Source organism: Zea mays, chromosome 3 (assembly GCF_902167145.1).
Source record: "Zea mays cultivar B73 chromosome 3, Zm-B73-REFERENCE-NAM-5.0, whole genome shotgun sequence".
Lineage (NCBI taxonomy): Eukaryota > Viridiplantae > Streptophyta > Magnoliopsida > Poales > Poaceae > Zea > Zea mays.
The window spans coordinates 236,943,528-236,964,840 of record NC_050098.1 but is presented as its reverse complement, the minus strand read 5'-3'; the positions used below and the strand labels follow the sequence as shown (position 1 = coordinate 236,964,840).

Sequence of the window (21,313 nt, the reverse complement as noted above, 5' to 3'; positions counted from 1 at the left end):
CCTTGGCCTAAACTTCACGCACAAACGCGGCCGCATTGCGACCGCGTAAGTCCACCACAAAGGCAGTACTTCGCACCAGCTGGTCGCCCAGGGTTGGCATCCGATGGGGGGTCACTTCGCCCAACACCCAGCCGTGCGCCAAGGGCCACACTCCATACGTAATAAATTACTCAACCAAGTCACGCCCGCTACTCAGGCGGGCAGCATGACGAAGGGCCACTTCGTCCTCGTCCTCCTCCGCCACCTCGAATCGAGGAAACGCCACGTAGCAGTGTGAGCACAGAATGGCCGGAGGCAGGTCTTCGACGTCACCAGGAGCCACATAGAACCAAAAGTCCCACCACTTGCCCCATTTATTCCTAGCACATGGGACTATTTCCACAACCTCAGCCGAAGTCTTCCCAGTCCTCGGCATGAAGGGGCACTATCCGAATTGTGCTATCTTATTTCCTATTTTCCTATTCTGCCAATGCACACAATAGTTTTTCACGAAGACCTCCACAGACGGCTGCCCGCCGTAGGAAGTAACTGCCCAAACATACTTCGCTAGTGCCACCACGGCGTTCGGCGTCAACTGGTGGACCTACACTTCAAACCTTCGCAGCACCTCCGCCACAAATCGATGTGTCGGGGGCGAAGACCGGCAACAAAAAAGGCCTAAAAACCACTAACTCGCTTTCAGGCTCGGGGACCTCCTCTGCACCTAGGGCCCGCCCGACACCGTTACCAAAGTAACCAAGCCACTGCATCTCCAGCACGCGGACCGAGAAAATCCTCGAAGTACCAAACTCCACGGTATGGCCAGGCTGCAACTCCATCACCGCCAAATCACTCAAGGTCTCCTCGGACGACGGCACGACCGACGATGCGCTCGCAGCAGACGAAGAAGAAGACATTGCAACGTACCGTCGGCGACGGCGCGCGGTCTGCTTGATGCCGGCCAGATTTCCGAAGCAGGAGAGCAAGGAGGGCAGGTGAGTAGTTTACAAAAGCTAGGGTTTCTACTGCGCAAATGCAAGCCAGAAACGGGCTCGGCCGCGGTCAGCTTTTTATAGGCGCGACGCGACGCCTCGGGAAACATACAGTCCAACAGTAACACGTCCATCACTGGTCACATTTCAAAAACCCCCGCGGGACCACTTCGAGTGAGGGCAGCGTCTTCACCATCTTACGATGGTCTTCGGCACCAGCTGACTTAGTCGAACTGGTCGCTCGGAGGGCAAATGTTGGGGCGAAGGCGAACATGCCACCCTTTGCACGTCGACTTCGTCCTCGTCCTAAGCAGATGAAGGCTGAATCCACAACCCGCCAGAACAGGCCAAGGGCGTCGGCCTTTACAGAGGCCTATTCGACCCCCATCGCTCTCGTGTGACAAGACGAAGGCCCTGCCGTAGTCTACGAACCTCCCGCTCCCTCACCACCGAGGGAGGCCCATGTGCGATTAGGCCCATAAAGATGGGCCCCACGTGGACATGTGTGGTTAGGGTCATGTCTGTAATTGAAAGTCGCCTAGAGGGGGGTGAATAGGCGTAATCTGAAATTTACAACTTTAAACACACACTACAAGCCGGGGTTAGCGTTAGATCTAAAATCATGTCCGGGAGAGAGGGGAAAACAAATCAAATGGAAATCAAGCGAATGAACACGATGATTTGTTTTACCGAGGTTCGGTTCCAAAGAACCTAGTCTCCGTTGAGGAGGTCACAAAGATGGGGTCTATTCCAACCCTTTCCCTCTCTTAAACGGTCACTTAGACCGAGTGAGCCTTCTCCTTAATCAAACGGGTCACTTAGACCCCGCAAGGACCACCACACACTTAGGTGTCTCTTGCTTTGATTACAAATAACTTGGGAACAAGAATGAAAAAGGAAGAAAGCGATCCAAGCAACAAGAGCGCAAATGAACACAAACACACACTCTCTCAATTCACTAGGTGGTTGGAATGAATTCTAGACTTGGAGATGATTTGATCTTTGCAAATGTGTCTTGGAGTGAATGCACTAGCTCTTTTATTGAATGAGAACTTCAGAAACTTGGATGCTTGGAGTTGTGGTGGTTGGGGGTATTTATAGCCCTCAACCAACAAAGTAGCCGTTGGGGAGGCTACTGTCGATGGGCGCACCGAACAGTCCGGTGCGCCACCGGACAGGCACTGTAGGCTGTCCGGTGCGCCGCCACGTCACCCAACCGTTAGGGTCTGGAGCCCGGTCGACCGTTGGGGGCTTTGTCCTCTTGCGGCACCAGACAGTCCGGTGCCACACCAGACAGTCCGGTGCCCCTCTGACTCGCTGCTCTGACTTCTGCCGCGGTACTGTGCTGCAATGTTCACCCGTCAGAGTCGACCGTTGCGTGCTGGATAGCCGTTGCCCGCTGGCACACCGGACAGTCCTGTGAATTATAGCGGAGCGCGCCTGCGTTTTCCTGAGAGTGGTTGGTTTAACCTTGTACGGTCCTGGCACACCGGACAGTCCGGTGCGCCAGACCACAGCACACTCAAGTCCTTTTTGCTACTTTTGAATTGGGTCCCTAACTTGAATATCTATTGGTTTGTGTTGAACCTTATGCACCTGTAATACATGAATTCTAGAGCAAACTAGTTAGTCCATTTGTTTGTGTTGGACATTCAACCACCAAAATTAATTGTAGGAAAAGGTTAACCCTATTTCCCTTTCAATCTCCCCTTTTTGGTGATTGATGCCAATACAAACCAAATCAAATATATAAAGTGCATAAATGACAAGTTTGCAATGGTAAGTGCATAGGTTACATGGAAATAAACCAATTGATAATTTTACTAGATATGAATGGATTGTTTTTCTTTCCTTTAACATTTTGGATCACAATTGCACCACTTGTTATGTTTTTGCAAATCCTTTTGGAAAATCTTTTCAAAATCTTTTGCAAATAGTCAAAGGTATATGAATAAGATTGCAAGAAGCATTTTCAAGATTTAAAATTTCTCCCCCTGTTTCAAATGCTTTTCCTTTGACTAAATAAAACTTTCCCTGAATGAAATTCTCCTTTTAGCTTTCAAGAGGGTTTTGAATTAGATACCAATTTAAAGATGAACTTCTAGAGAGTTGAATACCAAATCAATTGAAAGAGATTTCCATGACTTAGATACCAATTGAAATTTTGCTTTCTCAAGACAAGTGAATCATGGATACCAATTGAGAGATTGCCAAATATCAATTAAAGCTTTATTTCGAAAGTTTTTGAAATTATGGTGGTGCAGTCCTTTTGCTTTGGGCTTAATATTCTCTCCCCCTTTGGTATTAATCGCCAAAAACGGAAACATTGAGAGCCCTTTATATTTTCTCCCCATTAGTGCAAGTAAATATGAGTGAAGGACTATACCAATTGAGAGTGTTGTGGAGTGACGACGAAGGGTAAATGATACCGTTAGAGTGGAGTGGAAGCCTTGTCTTCGTCGAATACTCCATTTCCCTTTCAATCTATGACTTAGTATTGAAATATACTTGGAAACACATTTGTCGTAGCCTTGGTACAAGAAAATAAGAAATGTGTATTTGTACCAAATGAAAGAGATATGATCAAAGGTATATAAATAAGCTATGTGTGCAATGTTTCAATCAAAATTCTGAGAATCAAGTATATTTAGCTCATTCCTAAGTTTGCTAAAGGTTTTCTCGTCTAGTGGCTTGGTGAAGATATCGGCTAATTGGTTCTTGGTGTTTACATAAGCTATTTCGATATCCCCCTTTGTTGGTGGTCTCTCAGAAAGCGATACTGAATGTCTATGTGCTTAGTGCGGCTGTTTTCAACAGGATTATCCGCCATGCGGATTGCACTCTCATTGTCACATAGGAGAGGGACTTTGCTCAATTTGTAGCCATAGTCCCTAAGGGTTTGCCTCATCCAAAGTAATTGCGCACAACAATGGCCGCACGGCAATATACTCGGCTTCGGTGGTAGAAAGAGCTACTGAGTTTTGTTTCTTTGAAGCCCATGACACCAGGGATCTCCCCACAAACTGATAAATCCCTGATGTGCTATTCCTATCAATTTTACACCCTGCCCAATCGGCATCGGAATATCCTATTAAGTTAAAAGTGGATCCCTTGGGGTACCAAAGCCCAAACTTAGGAGTGTAAACTAAATACCTCATGATTCTTTTCACGACCCTACGGTGAACTTTCTTAGGATCGGCTTGAAACCTTGCACACATGCATACATAAAGCATAATATCCGGTCGAGATGCACATAAATAGAGTAGAGATCCTATCATCGACGTGTATACCTTTTGATCTACGGATTTACCTCCCGTGTCGAGGTCGAGATGCCCATTGGTTCCCATGGGTGTCTTGATGGGTTTGTCATCCTTCATCCCAAACTTTTTAAGTATGTCTTGAATGTACTTTGTTTGACAAATGAAGGTGCCCACTTGGAGTTGCTTGATTTGAAATCCTAGGAAATACTTCAACTCCTCCATCATCGACATCTCGAATTTTTGTATCATGATCCTACTAAACTCTTCACAAGTTGATTTTCTAGGGTTTCCTTTAGGGTTTTGAGTACTTTAGGGTTTTTGTGTCATTAAAGTTCATCAACTTTGATATCTTGTGGACATTTTTCATGTTTTTTGAAATTTGTACCCATTTAGGCTTCACTTTCATCCATAAGTCCTAATTCAGGGTTAAGTACCCTATCCTAGGGTTAATCACACATTAAGTCACCTCATCCCAACTTGTTTGAAGATTTTACCTAGTGAATGCATTCTAGGTGTAACAAACACATGAAATGTCAATGCTCATGATGTTATGCTCAAGTTTTAGTGCTAGTAACATCAGGGTGTTACACTCTCAATCCATGTGGATTGAGTGGGATTGGGTGAGTTTAAATCCCAAGTAAGCCAAACTTCTTATTTTTTTTCCAATCTCATCCAATCTATGGGTAACAGGATTAACCTGACAAGGCCTAACTGTATTATCTTGGATTCTCTTGCCGTGAGATTTTTAACACTCAATTCAATGGCCATTAACTTTTTAACACCATTTTCGTTGGCCTAGAATAATAAACCATCTAACCAGTTCATTGTTTGATTTGGTGTTACTTATTGCAAAATTGCTCTATAGAGCTATAATTTTGGACTAAACTGTCTCTGCCCGTTCTCTCAAGACCATTCCTCAGATAGAAGTATCTCATGGGCAGAGACATGTTAACATATCTACTGTAAAAAATGATTATAGTGCTAATATGTTAACATTAGCATTAAATCTTTGCTAATGTCAACATGTTAGCACTTTAATCATTTTTACACTAGATACGTCACTAGATCAATGCAAATACAGGTACATTTCATAACAATTTTCAGCTGGTTAGCATTGTGGCAGGATATAGAAAAAAACGCCATGCTCACCAGACTGATACGTCTCAATTTTCAGCTGCATGCCTGATGATCATAGATGAAGCTGCAGCTGCATTGAACGAAACTTGCTGCTGCCTCAGCGGTCCTCTTATGTCAATCACCTATACTTCAAAAAACACAAGCCCATCACCATAAATAGAAGTCACGACGTTTACACATTGTCATCATGGAGGTTATGGATGAGAATTTGTATTTTCAAACTTTCATTCCTTTGTTTGGTTGAAATTTGCAATGTCCAATGACCTTTGATACAGGTACCAAGACAAAAGCATTGCTATGTTGGCCTTTATATTTATTTATACCTACACAATTTTCGGTTCTCTCGTCACTCATCAATAGCCAAACAAGCAACTAAACATCAGAAACCACCCACCATGAATTCAAGCGCTGGACTTGTTCTGAACACAATAATCTTGCGAATAGCTGTTATGCCGTTGAATTGGGGAAAAAAAACAAAAAGGATACTTGACAGTCGTTGGAAGGATGCAATCTCGAGAGACTTGTTGGCAGTCGTTGCCTGCGGATAGAGAGCAAATATAGGCCTTATGGACTTGAGAAAACTTCCCACGAGGAAGAGAATGGAGCGGACAATCGAAGGGAAACAAGCCTGTACCGCCGGCTGTCTTCCGGGGGTGGGGGATGCTGGGGCGGCCGACGGCAGAGCAGGGCCGCAGGGGACGAGACGGTGGCGAGAGGAGCAGTCACGTCACGTGCGTCCAACCAATCGCCACCTCACTCAGGCTATGTTTAATAATCTAGTATTCATTATAATACATACACATGGTTTAGGAAGGATTGAGGGGTAAATTAGATTAATTTACAGCTCAATCCTCCTCAACTCATGGTGTATTGGGATCAATACTAGAGCACCTAAATAAGCCTTTAGAGCATGTACAATCCATTTGTTCGTTTATTTCTATCATATATGGATTTAACGAGATTAAAAAAATATGAAAGATTTTAACTTGTTTGTGATTTAAACTCACCCAATTCACATAGATTGACAGCAAAACGAACAAGCCCAAGCCATATTTTAAAGGGTATCTAAGACGGTAAGTGTAAAAAACACGAGACGTATCTTGACGAAGAAAACATCTCTAACACGGTTCTCTAAGACTGGATATTGTTAAACTCATGCAACCCACATAAATGAACCATATCTTGAAGATATCTAGTGAATAAGATACAACACTTAGATATATTAGATTATATAAACGAGTTTCTTAGATGTATTTATTGCTTAGAGAACCACAATATAGTATCAAGGTTATACATGCTCTTACTCTAATCCTCCTATCTACTGTCGTCATACCTAATCAAAGTATCCCAAATCCTAACCTCGATAGTGGCGTGTCATAGACGACCACCACAACCACCTAAACCCTAAACCAAAGTTTTTTTACTCTAAAAATATTATGGTATTGATAAAACCATGGTTTAAAATGCAGAGTTTTTAGATGTACCCTAAAGATTTTTAGCCTAAAATACTATGATATAATCAAATACTAAGTATTATCTTGAAACTAAGAAAATATTGTGCCCAAACAGGGCCTCAATTGCTGATCTGGCCTGCTTTTTTTTTTGTTAATCTTATCTCTTGCTGCCTGTTATTTCTGTTTCCGGTCAATCTTACCGAGAGAAATTTTATCAATGTTTCGTTCTGTCTGGCATCCTATGCTTCATTTCCACGTTTTGTATTTCTAGTTTTCCGCGTTGATAATCTATAAAAATGCATCATGTTAAAAAAAAATTGGTACAACGTTATGCAATACGTTCAGTTCCAAACTGAACATTCTTTTTTGACTTGCTATACTAGTGCCATTGTCCATCAGCGTGGAAAGAACGGAGTAAGATCTATCTTCGTTTCAAGTCAATAAATAGTCAACGCTGGGCTGAGCAACTTATCGAGACACAGTCCCAAATCACAATGCGTAGCTGAGGAATACCAACTGATCTAGCAAAACACAGCAAAGCCCATAATATTAACCTAGCAAAAGAGTGACAGTTTCCACGATCCGTATTCCAATTCTCAGCTTTGATAATCTACACATTATACCAGACGTCCACTTCCAAACTTGTCATTCCCTTTCGACTTGCTATACTTAGTGACATCATCCGGCACTATGGAAAGAATGTTGTAAATTACAACTTGTACAAAAGAATGACCTGCAAAGGAACAGTCACCTTGGATCTCTATCTTCCAAGAACAGCCCTCAATCAGCACGGTGCTTGCTCAGTTTACGTATATAAAAAAGATAACTTGACGAATATGTTTTACACAACATGCATTTGATGCTTCCATCAGAGTGTAGGTCACAGCCTCAGATGTTTGACATGTTATTCAGCATGACTGGCTGTGTGTTGCTGCATTGTTCATTGAAGAGGTGGGGTTGCTTGGCAGAAGAGGAGGATCAGGAGATATCCGATTTGCCCACAGATTTGCGACTTTAACAAAATAGTGACCACCATTCCAAATGACCAAGTTCAATCCTACGTTAAGGACAAGAGTAGTTAGTTGATTACTTGGAAGAAGAATCTCAGCTGAAATTTTCCATTTGGAAAGAGCAACAGTAGCATGAGTTTGGGAGTTTTACCTGGCAGAAGACTACTTGGCAAGAGAGTTAGTCTACATTGCATCTCATTGTTGGGAATATTTTTTTGTAGATTGGGCACCTCAAGTTTTGTAATATTCTTAATGGACTCCATCAGAGCTTTAGCAAGGGATGAATCTATGTGACTGCTGTCAATGACCATCTTAAGAGCCGTTTCCAGACCACTAGTCCAAGCATAAGTGCAGCTGTCCAAACAAGACAACATTTTACTCAACATTCCAGGATCTGCAAGAACCCAGGGCTTGAAACGCTGCAAGGATAAGTATAAAATCTGTGCAACTCTATATATCTCCCCAAGAGCAATAAAGTAGTGACCGCCTGTAAAACCAACATAAATGGCAATTTATAATTGAATTCTATCTGTGAAGGTAAATGATCCCAAATGAATGATAAAGCTTTTCTGGTCGTGCAAAATATTTGTACCTTCAGAAACTACTCTGTCGCAGACATTTGCATGATAAAACTCTTGCCAAAGTGCCACGCCATGCTTCAATTCTTGAGCACAGGACAGAAGCATACTGTACCATGCACCGACATAATCACCCTGTTCCTCTTTGGATGCTAGTTTCAATAGATCTAGGGTGGAAATACTGAGCTTATAAAGTTCAACTGCAATATCTGTGTCCTCCGTTGCCTGAAATTGGGTATCAAGCAGATCAATATATTATTTATTTTCTTATTCAAAATCACATCAATCATGTGAGCAAAAAAAACCAGCAAGTAAACGATAGGAAATCATTCAAGAAAATTTTCTAGAGTCAGTTTACCAGAAAGGATTGATTATGATAATGTTAACTTGTTAAGATAAAATAATGATGCCAAACTGATCAGAGGAAGAAAAGTGGTTCAGCAAAAAAAAGAGTGTATTGACCTTGAGTTGAAACTATAAATTAAGGAAGAAGTCCATTCAAGACTCAGAAATTTCCAAGGAAAACTTCATATGTGATTTTTGGATTGCCAACACTAGGGACAGTTCCTATACAACATATTGATAACGATCAGAAACTTACGTGACATAGACAATAATAGTATGATACATACCCCTTCTATCTTTTCTGCTAAACAATACTCTTGTTCAAAATCCTTCAGATGTTCCTCTTTGATACAATTAAGGAGTTCTGTGATATATATATCCTTCCAAGGCTGTTCCTCTGTGAAAAAGCCTTCGGGCAATGAAGAATCTTTTAGTTTGTCATATATTTCCTGGAGGTTCATGGAAAATAGATTAATAACAATGATTACGGGTTCTCAAGTTGATGCACACGAACACAACAATACACACAAAAAAGTTATTGTCAAGGCAATCCTTCAATATATTCACAAGAAATATCTCATTTGTAGACACAAATGATCAGGAACACACCTGAATATCCCCTCCCATTGCAGTCGCTTTGTTGTTTTCATCAGAGATTGTAGATCCCTTCTGTGCTCCCTGAATGCATATCCTTAGTAACAAAATTATGAAGCAACAAACCATACAAAAAGTGTCCTTTTACAAATGCAATGTAATAACTGACCCTAAGATCCTTCACGTGCCGGGATATTGCTGTCAAGGACTCTTCTCTCAGTCTTTGGTAGAATTCAATCAAAATGCAATCACTTGTTGATCTACTGGAATGGTTGTCATCTGTTTCAAGTGAAGAGTTCTGATCACTGATCGTTAGTGTACATCAAAAGAATATGAAATAGGTTGTGTCAGTGGAAAACTTAGATATGATGAATGCTCACCATTTCATTATTAGAAAACAGATCAGATGAACTCTGGACACTTTCTGCAGAGCCTTGGGCAATGACAACATCATCAACCCGTTTGCTTCCTTTGTACAGGTTGAGTATGGCCGAACTATTAGCTGGTGAATAAGTGGAGGCCCTCACAAATTCTCCAGTGGACTCATGATTCCCAAGACCATCGGTTGTTAGACGAACATGGTTCAATTTGCCATCGGCACTGGTAAACGATGACCAGTCTTCCTGGTCGGTGCTCAATGACTTCGATATATCCTGAAAAATATGAATATGTCGCTCAAATATTCACCTTTGCCATTTGTACAAATAGGCAAAACAAAGACTTCACAAAGTAGTTCTACTCCAATAATGTGATCTAATTTCCGTATACGGGAGACATCCTAATGTTCCAATAGCAACAAGTCTTGCTCAGGGATTTTCTAAAGCAGGACAGATTTGTCTGCCTAGCCTAAAGTTTGCAAGCATGTAAGGAATCAACAATCCTTCGTCCAGCTCCTACCCAGGAACCAGTTTGTTCATCTCAGCCCAGTAGCCCACCCTCCATTTTACACCACCCTTATTCAAGTTTGCATTAAGTGTCACATTTTATCACCACCAATGCATTGCGCTGGCCACCTAATTCGCATGCTTTTCGAGATTTGACATCCTGGCCCACATGTAAATCACTCAGTGACCCCGTATGTCATTGTGATAGGGGGTGTCAAATCTTGAAAGACATGTGAATTGGGTGTCAAATGTCAAAATATCTCCCCCCAACAGTCCTGAGAGCTTGGATCGCATACTGGATTGGATAGAGTCGATGCCATTACACTCCAAGTCTAAACATCTCACGACAATTTGGCAACGAGATCTCCCAGGTCCAAACGTCTCACGACAACTTGTGCGGCAGGCTCACCTCGATCTTACCAAATCCATCCGCATGCCCTGGTCCGCCTCCATCCTGATCAGCAGCAGGTTGCCCCGTCGCCGCCGTGAATTCCCAATCATCGTCTCCAAACCCTTGGTCATCCTCCTCCGCCTTCACCTGCGGGACCGCGTCGGCGGTGTGGGGCGGCTGATATCCGTAGAGGCCAGCGATGAGGTCCTTCAGATCCGCGGGGCGCGACCCGTTGGACGGGACGGACGGAGCGCACTGGGGCGCCGTGTCCATCGGCGGCGGCCCGGCCGGCCCTTCCTCCTCCTCCTGGCCGTCGTCGTCGGCATCGGCGCCGAACAGGGAGAGGGGCAGCGGGCCCCGCGGCTTCTCCCAAGGCGAGGAGGAGGGAGCGGCGGCTGGCGCGTCCGTCGGGGCAGATGCGCCCGCGTCGGATCCGAGCCCGCTTGCCACAAAGTCGCCCCAGTCGTCGTCGAAGGCGGCGGTGGGCGGCTGCGGCTGCGGCTGCGGCGCGGAGGCGAAGGTGAAGTCCCCGAAATCGAGGTCGTCGTCGAGGAACGGCGCGGGCGGCGGCGGGAACGCGACGGCGTCCATTGCGCAGCGCCGGGGAGCCGCGGTGGCGCGCGCGTGCGTCGGTGGAATCCGATGATGGGAAAGGGAGGACAAGGAATGACGCAGTGCACGGGCACGCAATACAGCCGCCGCGGACCACCGTCTAGAATATTTCCGCTTGTTTGTCTGATTCATTACTGCTCCATAATCACGCGAGAGAAACGGGTAATTTAATACTACATATTAAAATTAAATGTTCAATAAATATCGTTTATCTAATCAAGTACTAGTATCTCGTTCTTTTTATCATTTACATATGATATCTCTCTATGTGTTAGTTTCGACTGTTGTGCAAGCAGATCTTATGTATAAACGATTCTCCTCAACTTTTATGTCATGGATATGTCATATTTTACACTAACTCTTCCACCATTATATTGTATTTTATAAACCCCTTGATATACTAGTGTTACATCTTAAATTGCATCATGATCTAAAGATATAGAAGACTCTGTTTTTGCACGTTTGCACATAAAATATATCTACTTACACAGCAGTCGTTTCACTTATAATTTCTTATATAAAAAATTATTTTAACTTTCTTATAGAATAAAAAGTATATTAAATTTATATTATAAAAAGTAAATTTCATTTAGATGGAACTTAACACCTTATTAAGACTTGTTCGTTTTGCTTTCAGTCCATGTGGTTTAGGTGTGATTTAGTGGGTTCAAAGGTAAAAAAATTTATAATTTTCTTTTTAATCCCATCAAAACCTACATGGAATATGAATCATCGAACGAGTGCTAAAAGAATACATATGTACATCATTCGCTGTAGCGACCCTAGCTAGTTACACTGCCAATTCCAAATACCTCCCCATTAGCCATACAAGTTGCCATCACCACACACAAAGCTATACTACCACTGACGTCTAGCTCAGCTTCTTGCAAACAGCACCCATGGTCCAAAAACGTGTCTCGCCATTCCGGCATCCTATGTGAAACAGCAGCTGTCATCGCCTAGCCAGGATGGATGGATGGCTACGAAGCTCGTTTTGTCACGATGATGATCCACTGCTGAAGACATCTCCCTCTTCAGCGTCCGGTGTCCTAGTGCCGGCCATCTTCTTATGCCTCCTCATGACGAGGGCGTAGAGAAGCTCGTTCCAGGCATCGGGGACTCCAGGAAGACACCAGTGGCTGCAGTCCTGTCTGTAGCGGGGCACGGGTCCTGAGGGGCTCAGGTAGACCGAGAGGTGGCCGTCTTTTCTCTGGGCCGTCATTCCCGTCACGCGAAGCAGGTCTACACCAGCCAGCTCGGATCCAAGATCGCTCCCTAGAAATTCGTCCACGGGTTGGAGCAAGTCGGCCCATTCGTCCAGGGACTTCACTGGCATCGCGTCTGGAAGAGTTTCCAAGTGGCAGCTCCCACCAGTCTTCCAGTCACCATCTCTGCAGACCATATACAGTCTAGCATATCACTAAAAGCAATCTTTACTTATATATATATCCATGCATTTTTCAATACAACGAAGGAATAAAGGCATGCGCTGCACTGTTCATGGCTTCAGTCAATTATTGACAAAGTTTGAACGTATACAGATGATCTCAAACGTTGTCAAGTGATAATAAAAACAAATAACAGAAGAGGGGAGTGATCACTTGTAACAAGTAGGTGATTACGCAGACCTGAAATGCACAGGAGCATATGTGCGGTAGATGACATGGGTCTTGCTCGTGTTGACTTCTTTGCGAAGCCAATCGGACAATGTCTCTATCGATCTTCTGTAAGCCTCAGCAACACTCATGCCCATTTTGACCTCATCGCCTACTTGAAAGTAGGCACCCCTGATAAAAGGAGATGACAACAAGTGAGCAAACCTAGCTTCAAATGGACATCATATTCTGTGGTGATCGGAAAATTGTAACACCATCCCAGCATTCCATATCCTTCGTAATTTCAGGATCACGTAATCTTCTCCAAGAGTTAACAGAAAATCATGTGTGTGTGTGTATACATCATAGCCTGATGCATGTGGATAACTAGACACTGGACCTTTTATAAAATATAAAAGGGTGAAAGGTGAATTCCTTAAACATGGCGGATCACATTTCAACTAATCAAAACAATATTGCAAAAAAAAAATCTTGAAAACATATAGCTATTTATGACATAAGAACTGTCTGAATGTAAAATCAGTGTGATACCAAGAAGTTACGCTTACCCCCTGATTGTTTTCTCATTGTTCCACCAGTGCCCAGTGTTGAAGATCAGTACATCAGCATCCTTCCATTTACCCCGGTCGGACATCCAATCCATTGCATCCACTCGAATACTGTACCGGACAATCTCAGGTGCTCCTGCTGGTGCACGGCCTTGAAGGACTATAAAAGGGGATCTGTAGTATTCCACCGTGCAATTGTAGTCTCTAAAATTGAAAATCAAGAAACCCATGTGCTTTGTGATGGGACTCCCATTAACTTCGTAGATAGAGCTCTTGTTATGAACAGCGCTAGAGAGCATACAAAGTAGAGACTCCCATTGGTTCCTTCCAATTGAATCACCAACAAAAACCACTCTTTTGTTTCGTAGCTTCTCCAGCATGCTTTTGGCATCAAATCTAACAAATCAAAGAAAGAATATGACCAAGTCAGAGAAAAAGATTAGTGATTATGCTAGAGTGGAAATGTGGATCTTTCAGATTGTCCTTCAGTTATAAACCATAAGCACCAGAGAATCAGAGATAGACATGATTTACAAGGCTACAAAACCATGAACCTGCTGGTACTAGAAAGAAATTGATTATAGACAGCTAATCTTCTTACGGAAATGCTGTAAATTGCCCACCAAGATTATTGTTGTGTTGCGCTATGTCCATATACCTACTGCCCATTTCCACTGTCAAGAAGATGGATACTGCCAGGAAACGAATTGTGTGTGTGTGTGTGGGGGGGGGGGGGGGGGGGGGAGGTATCACCTGGTGAAATAGATTAAGATTACAAAACTTAAAGAGAAAGGAGGTTCGGGTATCAAAGATCTGAGAAGATTGAATATCAGCATGTTATGCAAATGATGGTGGAAGGTGGAAAAATGGAACTGTCATTTGGCAGGAAATAAACAAGAAATATTTGAAGAATGGTGACATTACTCAACTTAAGAAAAGCAACAAAAATTCCCCTGTATGGAATGACTTGTTGAAGAACAAACACATTTACCTAAGTCACAAAACTATTAAAAGAAAGGGCAGACCCAGTGTCAGTGTTATTAAAACCACGTTTAAACGTCAAAACGCTAATTAGAGGTTAAAACCACGTTTTAGCGTTTTGGTGTTCTAAACTGTAAAACACGGTGTTCCATGTGTTTTAGACTATTAGCTACTTTTGGGCCCAGTCTGTTAGTTACTTTTGGGTCCAATCCGGCTCATGGGTGAACTTTTGGTAAGCCACTAACCTCTCTGTTTTGGTATTTAACTTCATGTATTGTCTGAAATTATGATATATTGGTATTTTTCCTATGTTGTTTAAAACTCCATTTAAACTTCGTTTAAACGTTTAAAAGTCAAAACTTCACCCATGAGTATTTCAACGTTTTATCATTTCAATAACCTTGCCAGTGTCGGAGGATCCCACATGAGTGAGGTCTAGGGAAAAGATAAACAGAGGCAAGCTTTCCCCAACAAATGGGAAGAGTTTGCTTTGCAAATCTGTTTATGCGATGGGTTTGGCATCAATTTGCCAGGCTATTTGGTGTACCAGAAACGCTGTGTGCTTTGGTAACAAGAGAGTTAAATCTCATACCAATATTGTGTGTATGATTTGTTCTTTTATTAATTACTGGGGGGCTGGTTTACAGAAGGCAGGTCGAGAAGCAGGTTACTCAAGGAGCAGAAAGGGTGAAGGTGATTGCTCTATACTTCCACAAGAAGGATTTGGAGACTCAGGATTGGATAAATGCCAGATCATTCCTAAATGCTGATTAAGAGTTGTGATCAGTTTGTTTTTCAGCCTGCGTGCTGCTTGGGGATAACATTTGGTTAAGATCTGATGCTTTTAGTTTAGTTGATAGTTGTGTGTCCTCGATGGCTGATCCCTTGGTGATCGGAATCGTGGATTGTGTTCTTTTGCTAGTACCTTTATGCACTGATCTCTTTATTTTCGTTGCGTTTATAAAAAAAAAGTATCGGTTTCGGCTGTTGTGGAAAAAATATTATTGTAGTTCCACTTTAAATTCTCTATCACAGTCAGTAGGTATAATCTTTCAGTTTCATAACATCCTAAACATGTACAACAATCCAACTAAATGCCACAATCGTCAGTACAAACTGAAAGCATGTTCATGCCCAAATAAGGGAGCAGATGCGAAACAGTGGTATAATCCGTTGCAAGTTAGCTATTCCTGGAGAGATGAGTCGGTATCTCTAGCACTGTTGGTAGCACCACGCAACAAACACCATCAATTCTTATTGTTAGTTTGTGAACATAGTGCAGTTGTAAAGGTGACATCAGATTTTGGGTTCATTTCAGAACTAAGGTACATAAGCAAGAAACCGTGCCAACAAAGGCAACTGAATATAATCAGAATCAGAACCCACTAGTATGGTCTCTAACTCTATACAGAACAATGTCGGGTCAAGAAATAACATGAAAGAGACCACCCTCCAACCACAGGTTGTAAGATGGAAACAGCATGACACGTGCGTAATTAAACAATAGTACAGTGCTGAAAGTTGCCTCGGTTTGTCTCAGACAGCACGAGCGTCCGGGCATGGCACTGGATCTGCCCCACTACATATTTGTTGACCGAGTGACAGGCAAAGGGCATCGGGTTTCCGATCTTACTATGGTCTCAAGGTGAGGTGGTGGTCTAGTGCGTCCTATATTATGTATATACTCTAATGATATAATTTAAGATCCCACTCATCGACTTATCCACATAGCCACATCTCATCATCTCATCTCATCTCATTAAAGTACAGAGTGTCCTTGTCTAGTTGTTTTCCTAGACGTTGAAAGAGAGTGCCCTTATCTACGATTTTTTTTTTCTTAAACGTTGAAAGTCTGGAGTAGCAGTGTCAAACTTACACTGGTTCAAGATTGAACAAACACTGCACGGACGTTGAAAGTCTGGAGTAGCAGCACCAAATTTAGACTGGTTCAAGATTCAACCAAAAAAAAACAGAAGAGCTATCGCTCCTCAGTCCTCTCTCTCTTCTTCTTCTCCATTTCCGACGAGTTTAGAAGAAATTTTGGAAAGGTAGGAGGTCAGGTGGTAAGGGCCGCAGGAGACACAAAGGCGAGCACGTGGCGGCGGGAAGTGGGGAGGAGGAGAAGGAGAAGGTCGCCGCGAGCGGTAGGGTCTTGCCGGAACTTGGCAAAAAAATATGAGTGTATGCGGGCTCCAAAACAACCGAGAGCTAGTAGTATGCCCGCGCACGCTTCTTCCGCTCTGACAAGCTTAGCAAACCAATCTCTACATTCTTGAGATGGCGGACAGGGGACGACGGAAGCGAGGAAGAAGACAGCAACGAAACGAACCTGGGAAGATGGCAGCGCGACGGCTGCCAGCGCCACTTGGTGTAGGACGCCTCGGGGCGGCCGTTCTCGGCGCATCGGAAGCCGACGTCGAGGAACGGGCAGTCCCGGGAGTCGTAGAGCGGGTACCCGCCGCCGCCGCCAGCCCAGACCCAGTCCCCGTCGAACAGGTCGCACTCCTCCTCGCCGCCACTCCCCGCCGCCGCGATGGAGACCCCACCGGCCCAGAGCCTCCCGCGCGCGGTGGCCGAGCAGCGGAGCGAGGCGGCGCAGAGCAGCAGCAGCGCGGCGGCCGCCGCGGCCAGCCCCGCCAGCTCGGCCTTCTCCCGCCGCCCCTTGGCCGCCCGCCGCAGCAGGCGCTTCACCGGCGAGCCCGGTAGCATTGCCGCCGCCTGCCTGGTGCCTACCTCCGGGTCCGGGGATGAAGCGGACGGCAACTGCGATCCCGCGGCAGGACAGGGGCGAGCGCGCGGGTTTCTCTCGCCCTGTACGAGCCCCTGCCTGGCGTGGCTTGCTCAGTGGATCGTCCGATGAAAGCGGTGGCGGTGCGGTGCGGCCTGCGGGCAAGTGGAGTAACTGGCGAAGAGAAGGCGGCGGCTGGCGGCGATGGAGGCGGAAGTGGCAGCCCGGATTTATGAGACGGCGATTGGAAGTGGAGTAACTGGCGAAGAGAAGGCGGAAGTTGCCGCTTCGCTTCCTTCGTTATTTTTCCCCTTACGGCAGTTAGTGGTCACGATTATGGTTAGGGAGCCGCAGTTTTGTTTTCTTTTGTTCCTAGTGCTCCAGTTGGGCGCCAAAAGAAGAAAAAAAAAACCCAAGATGCCATTAAATTTTATATTTATTTCTTGTGTGCTATTAAATGACAATTAGATGATATTTTTTGTGTATGATATACAGATAATTATCCCAAAAAGAACTGAGGAGACTTGGCCTTCTTGGTTGTCGATGTATACAATAGTACAACGACCATGTTTTATCATGGCCTCTCTACTTCCTCTATCTCCCTTGTTCCTCGTGGTCTACCTCGTGACCTCATCCTAGCTCAGAGCACATGAGCAGTGTCTAGTCCCCCTTGGTGCTATTGATACTATTTTCGACTCTGATGATGATGATCTAGGTATTCCACCACCGCCTCCCCATGTACCTCCATGCTCACATGATCACGAGGCAGGTGGTTCAAGTGCTGCTCCCTCTCCTGCACCTCCGACGATGGATCTGACCTTAGCAGCTATTTTCAGCAGTTGACTCAGCAACAGGCTCACTTGGCAGCCGAGCAGGCTCGTCATGCAGCAGTTCAACAGCAACAGTCCGAGCAAATGCTCTTGATGTTTCAGACTATTCAGGATTATCAGAATGCCCTTCAGCGGCAGATGTTGGCAGATAGGGCAAAGCACCGGGCATTTGTGACTCAATCTCCAGCACACTGGTGCTCCTGTTCCCCCAGTTCAGTCGGCACCACCTCCACCACTTCAGACTTTTGTTATGCCAGCAATTCAGTCAGGAGCTCAACTTCAGTCTTTTAGACCGACTTTCCTCTCCGATAAGTGACCTTAGATTTCTCTGCTCAGATCGTTGGAGTTGTGAGTATTCAAACGGTAGTGCCACCAATTTGCTCAATTGTATCTACCCCAGCAGTGGCAGTCTCGATGCCTGTGTCAGCTCCAGTGCCAGCACCAGCACCAGTCATTCATACTCAACCGACGAATCCCTCTGAGTCAGCACCTGCTCCAACTTCTACAGCAGATCCTAGATCAGATTCTAACTTCAACTTTGATACTGAGTTTGAGTTGGCCGCTCGCACTCCAGTTGATGTGTCTGCCTCTCCTCCTCCTCCTTCTGATCTCTAGGTTAGGACGAACATTTTGGTGTTTGACGCCAAAGGGGATATGAGTTGTGAGAGTTAGGGAGAGCTAGATGAGTTGTGAGTACTAGGGAGAGCTAGTTGAGAGAGAGGTTGCCATTTGGTTGTATTATATGCATGTACTCTCTCCCGTGACTCTCAACTTTTGAGCCTCAAACTTAACGATATACTCTCATGATCTTTGGTGACTATGTGTTTTATTATATGTTTTCACTCGCTAATTTCACATGTCATGCAATACTTGTTCATGAATTTTATGCTCATACTTTGAACAAAATTTGATGTCATGTGTATATGCTTATGCATCTTACAAATCTTATAACAGATTGTCTATTGTCAACTTGTGGAATATCGCTAAAATTCTTCAAAAGTTGACAAAACTTAAATAAATTTCCCTCACACTCTTATAGGGTTGTCATCAATCACTAAAAAGGGGAGACTGAAAGCATCCAGGACCCTGGTTAATTTTAGTGATTAATGAGAACATAAAATTATTGTGACTAATGTGTATTTTGCAGAGCATACACTACAGGAAACGCATAATTTTTTGTGGGCCGAGATATTTTCGTCGGCCGGCCCACGAAAATACAGAAGTTATTTTCGTCGGTCTCGTGACCGACGAAAATGTGGAGTATTTTCGTGGGCCAGGGAATATGTTCGTCGGCAGGCCCACGAAAATACGGAAGTTATTTTTGTCGGTCTCGTGACCGACGAAAATGTGGAGTATTTTCGTGGGCCAGGACCGTACCGACGAAAATAAGTCATTGACCGACCACTATTTTCGTCGGCCTCAGTGAGGCCGACGAAAATAGAGGCCCTAAATCGTCCCGGTCGCGCGCCCGCAACTTCTCTCTCGCTCGTTTAGCTATTTTGAATCACCGCGTCGCCGCACGCCGCCGCGCCGCCCGCACTCCCCTCGCCGTGCTTGCCTCCTCACCGTGCCCCATCGCCGCGCCGCCCCTCGTCGTGCCCCATCGGCGCGCCTGGCCCTCGTCGTGCCCCATCGGCGCACCGGTCCGGCCCTCGCCGTGCCCGCCTCCTTGCTGTGACCCATCGTCGTGTCGTGCCCGCCTCCTCGCCGTGCCCCATCACCGAGAACTTGCCTCTTCGGCGTCATCGCCAGTAACAAGGTACTTACTTGGTCTTTTTTATTTTCATTAATTGTTATCTTGTTATATTGTCATCTTGTGATTAAGATTTGAGTTAACTTGTCGAGTTTAACTGTTGATTGCTTTAATTCAAATTCATATTTGTCTCCAAGATATTTTTTAATGTTTAGAGTTTAGTTTTAATCGTTAACCGTAGCGAACCGTATGCGTCACCCGTTCGGGAACGGCGAACGTCACATTGGCTTGGGAGGTTCGCCGTTCCAAAATTGTCCACGTATTTTGGACAGCCTGAGAGTGTAGGTCGATGCTTGTGATTTGTGACATGTGCCTTACGATTGACGCGGAATTTCGGTTGTGTAACTCAGTTGTTCTCCAACACACCATGTTCTGGCGTGTGCTTGGAGAGCAGCGGGGTTATGTTGCCAAAATTTCGCGGCAATCGTAGGCTACACGTCACAAATCACAAGCATCAGCCTACACTCTTGGGTGGATTTAGGGCCTTTACCTAATAGGGAGTTCACCTAAGCCACAGACGATCGTTGATGTTCTTTGTCTTTTGTTTAGCCTTTGAAATGGACGGTGATCGGAGGGTGATGTATGACGGGTGGAGAAAGGATGGGGCACATTCGAATGAATGGATGGTTGTAACAAAGGCTTTTCTTGAGCACGCTTTCAAAGATGCAACTGGTCGTCTAGTGAAGTGTCCTTGCAATCGCTGCGAGAACAAGTGGCCTCAGAAGAAGGAAGAAATGGAGAAACACCTTTGCAAAAGTGGGTTTATGCCGAACTACCTTGTATGGTACCGGCATGGAGAGTCTATTAGACACATTGACGCGGAGGTGGAACTTGATGACGATCATGATAGGATGGACGACATGTTGCATGATCTTGGTAGGGAGGTTGAAATGAACGCTGAGGAGCCGGGGCAGCTTCCACGCGATGCTCAGGAATTCTTCCGGCTACTCGCCGCGGGAGAAGAGAGACTGCACGAGCACACTCAGATGTCAGTTCTTGGGACTCTCACAAGACTAATGGTGATAAAGTCGAAGCATAACATTTCAAACAGTGCTTACAACGACATCGTCCAACTGATGGGCGAGGTTCTCCCAGAGAATCATAAGTTGCCAAAGAATATGTACTTCGCAAAGAAGATGTTGGCTGGTCTTGGGATGACATATGAGAAGATCGACGTGTGTCCCAACAGTTGCATTCTATTCTTTGAGGAGGATGACAAGCTGGACCGTTGTAAACATTGCGAAGCTTCTAGATATGTCGAGGTGACAAATGATGAGGGTGAATTGGTAGTTACGAAGGTCGCAGCTAAGCAACTTTGTCGGTTGCCCATCATTCATCGGCTTTCAAGGTTGTTCCTCAACAAGGAAATAGCTCTGCATATGACGTGGCTAAAGAATGGTGTACGTCTCGTCACTGATCCAGACATAATGGTCCATCCGTCGGATGGTGATGCGTGGAAGGCATTTGACGAGTTTGATCCCGAATTTGCAAACGACCCTAGGAGTGTACGGCTTGGTCTATCGATGGACGGATTCACACCTTTCAATAGCAGTGCAAGCCCTTACTCGTGTTGGCCTATCTTCATTGTGCCATATAATCTTCCTCCTGAGTTGGTCAATAA

The 21,313-nt window shown here is 44.7% G+C and overlaps 2 protein-coding genes across 5 annotated transcripts; both read right to left on the bottom strand.

The window, feature by feature from the left end:
• Positions 1–7,329: 7,329 nt before the first annotated feature.
• LOC103651682 (uncharacterized) lies at positions 7,330–11,560 on the bottom strand. 4 transcript variants are annotated; one of them, XR_564883.4, is made up of 8 exons: positions 10,643–11,560; positions 9,730–10,002; positions 9,519–9,647; positions 9,365–9,433; positions 9,012–9,204; positions 8,425–8,635; positions 7,984–8,319; positions 7,330–7,879 (listed from the first exon to the last, which is right to left on the bottom strand). XR_564883.4 is itself a non-coding variant. In XM_008677390.4 (8 exons), the coding sequence occupies exons 1-8, from the start codon at positions 11,366–11,368 to the stop codon at positions 7,731–7,733; spliced, it is 2,055 nt and encodes a 684-aa protein (XP_008675612.1). In that variant the 5' UTR covers positions 11,369–11,560; the 3' UTR covers positions 7,330–7,730. The 4 variants fall into 4 exon arrangements, 2 of the variants coding, with proteins under 2 accessions (XP_008675612.1, XP_008675613.1); XR_004857438.1 differs by having other exon boundaries at positions 9,365–9,424; XM_008677390.4 differs by having other exon boundaries at positions 9,043–9,204.
• A 382-nt stretch (positions 11,561–11,942) lies between these two features.
• LOC103651681 (protein trichome birefringence-like 11) lies at positions 11,943–17,449 on the bottom strand. The gene is made up of 4 exons (XM_008677389.4): positions 16,711–17,449; positions 13,401–13,796; positions 12,865–13,023; positions 11,943–12,627 (listed from the first exon to the last, which is right to left on the bottom strand). Exons 1-4 carry the CDS (start codon positions 17,088–17,090, stop codon positions 12,234–12,236), a joined length of 1,329 nt encoding a protein of 442 aa, XP_008675611.1. The 5' UTR covers positions 17,091–17,449; the 3' UTR covers positions 11,943–12,233.
• Positions 17,450–21,313: the final 3,864 nt, after the last annotated feature.

Bases quoted from the DNA above. Each gene is read 5' to 3' on its own strand.
- LOC103651682 (XM_008677390.4), bottom strand. From the start codon at position 11,368: ATGAATCAGACAAACAAGCGGAAATATTCTAGACGGTGGTCCGCGGCG. The intron at 9,205-9,364 runs GTGTGTTCCTGA...ATGAACCTCCAG, and splicing joins CAATGGGAGGGGATATTCAG to GAAATATATGACAAACTAAA. The intron at 8,320-8,424 runs GTACAAATATTT...TTGGTTTTACAG, and splicing joins CGACAGAGTAGTTTCTGAAG to GCGGTCACTACTTTATTGCT.
- LOC103651681 (XM_008677389.4), bottom strand. From the start codon at position 17,090: ATGCTACCGGGCTCGCCGGTGAAGCGCCTGCTGCGGCGGGCGGCCAAG. The intron at 13,797-16,710 runs GTTCGTTTCGTT...TTGATTTGTTAG, and splicing joins TCGCGCTGCCATCTTCCCAG to ATTTGATGCCAAAAGCATGC. The intron at 12,628-12,864 runs GTCTGCGTAATC...TATGGTCTGCAG, and splicing joins TATGCTCCTGTGCATTTCAG to AGATGGTGACTGGAAGACTG.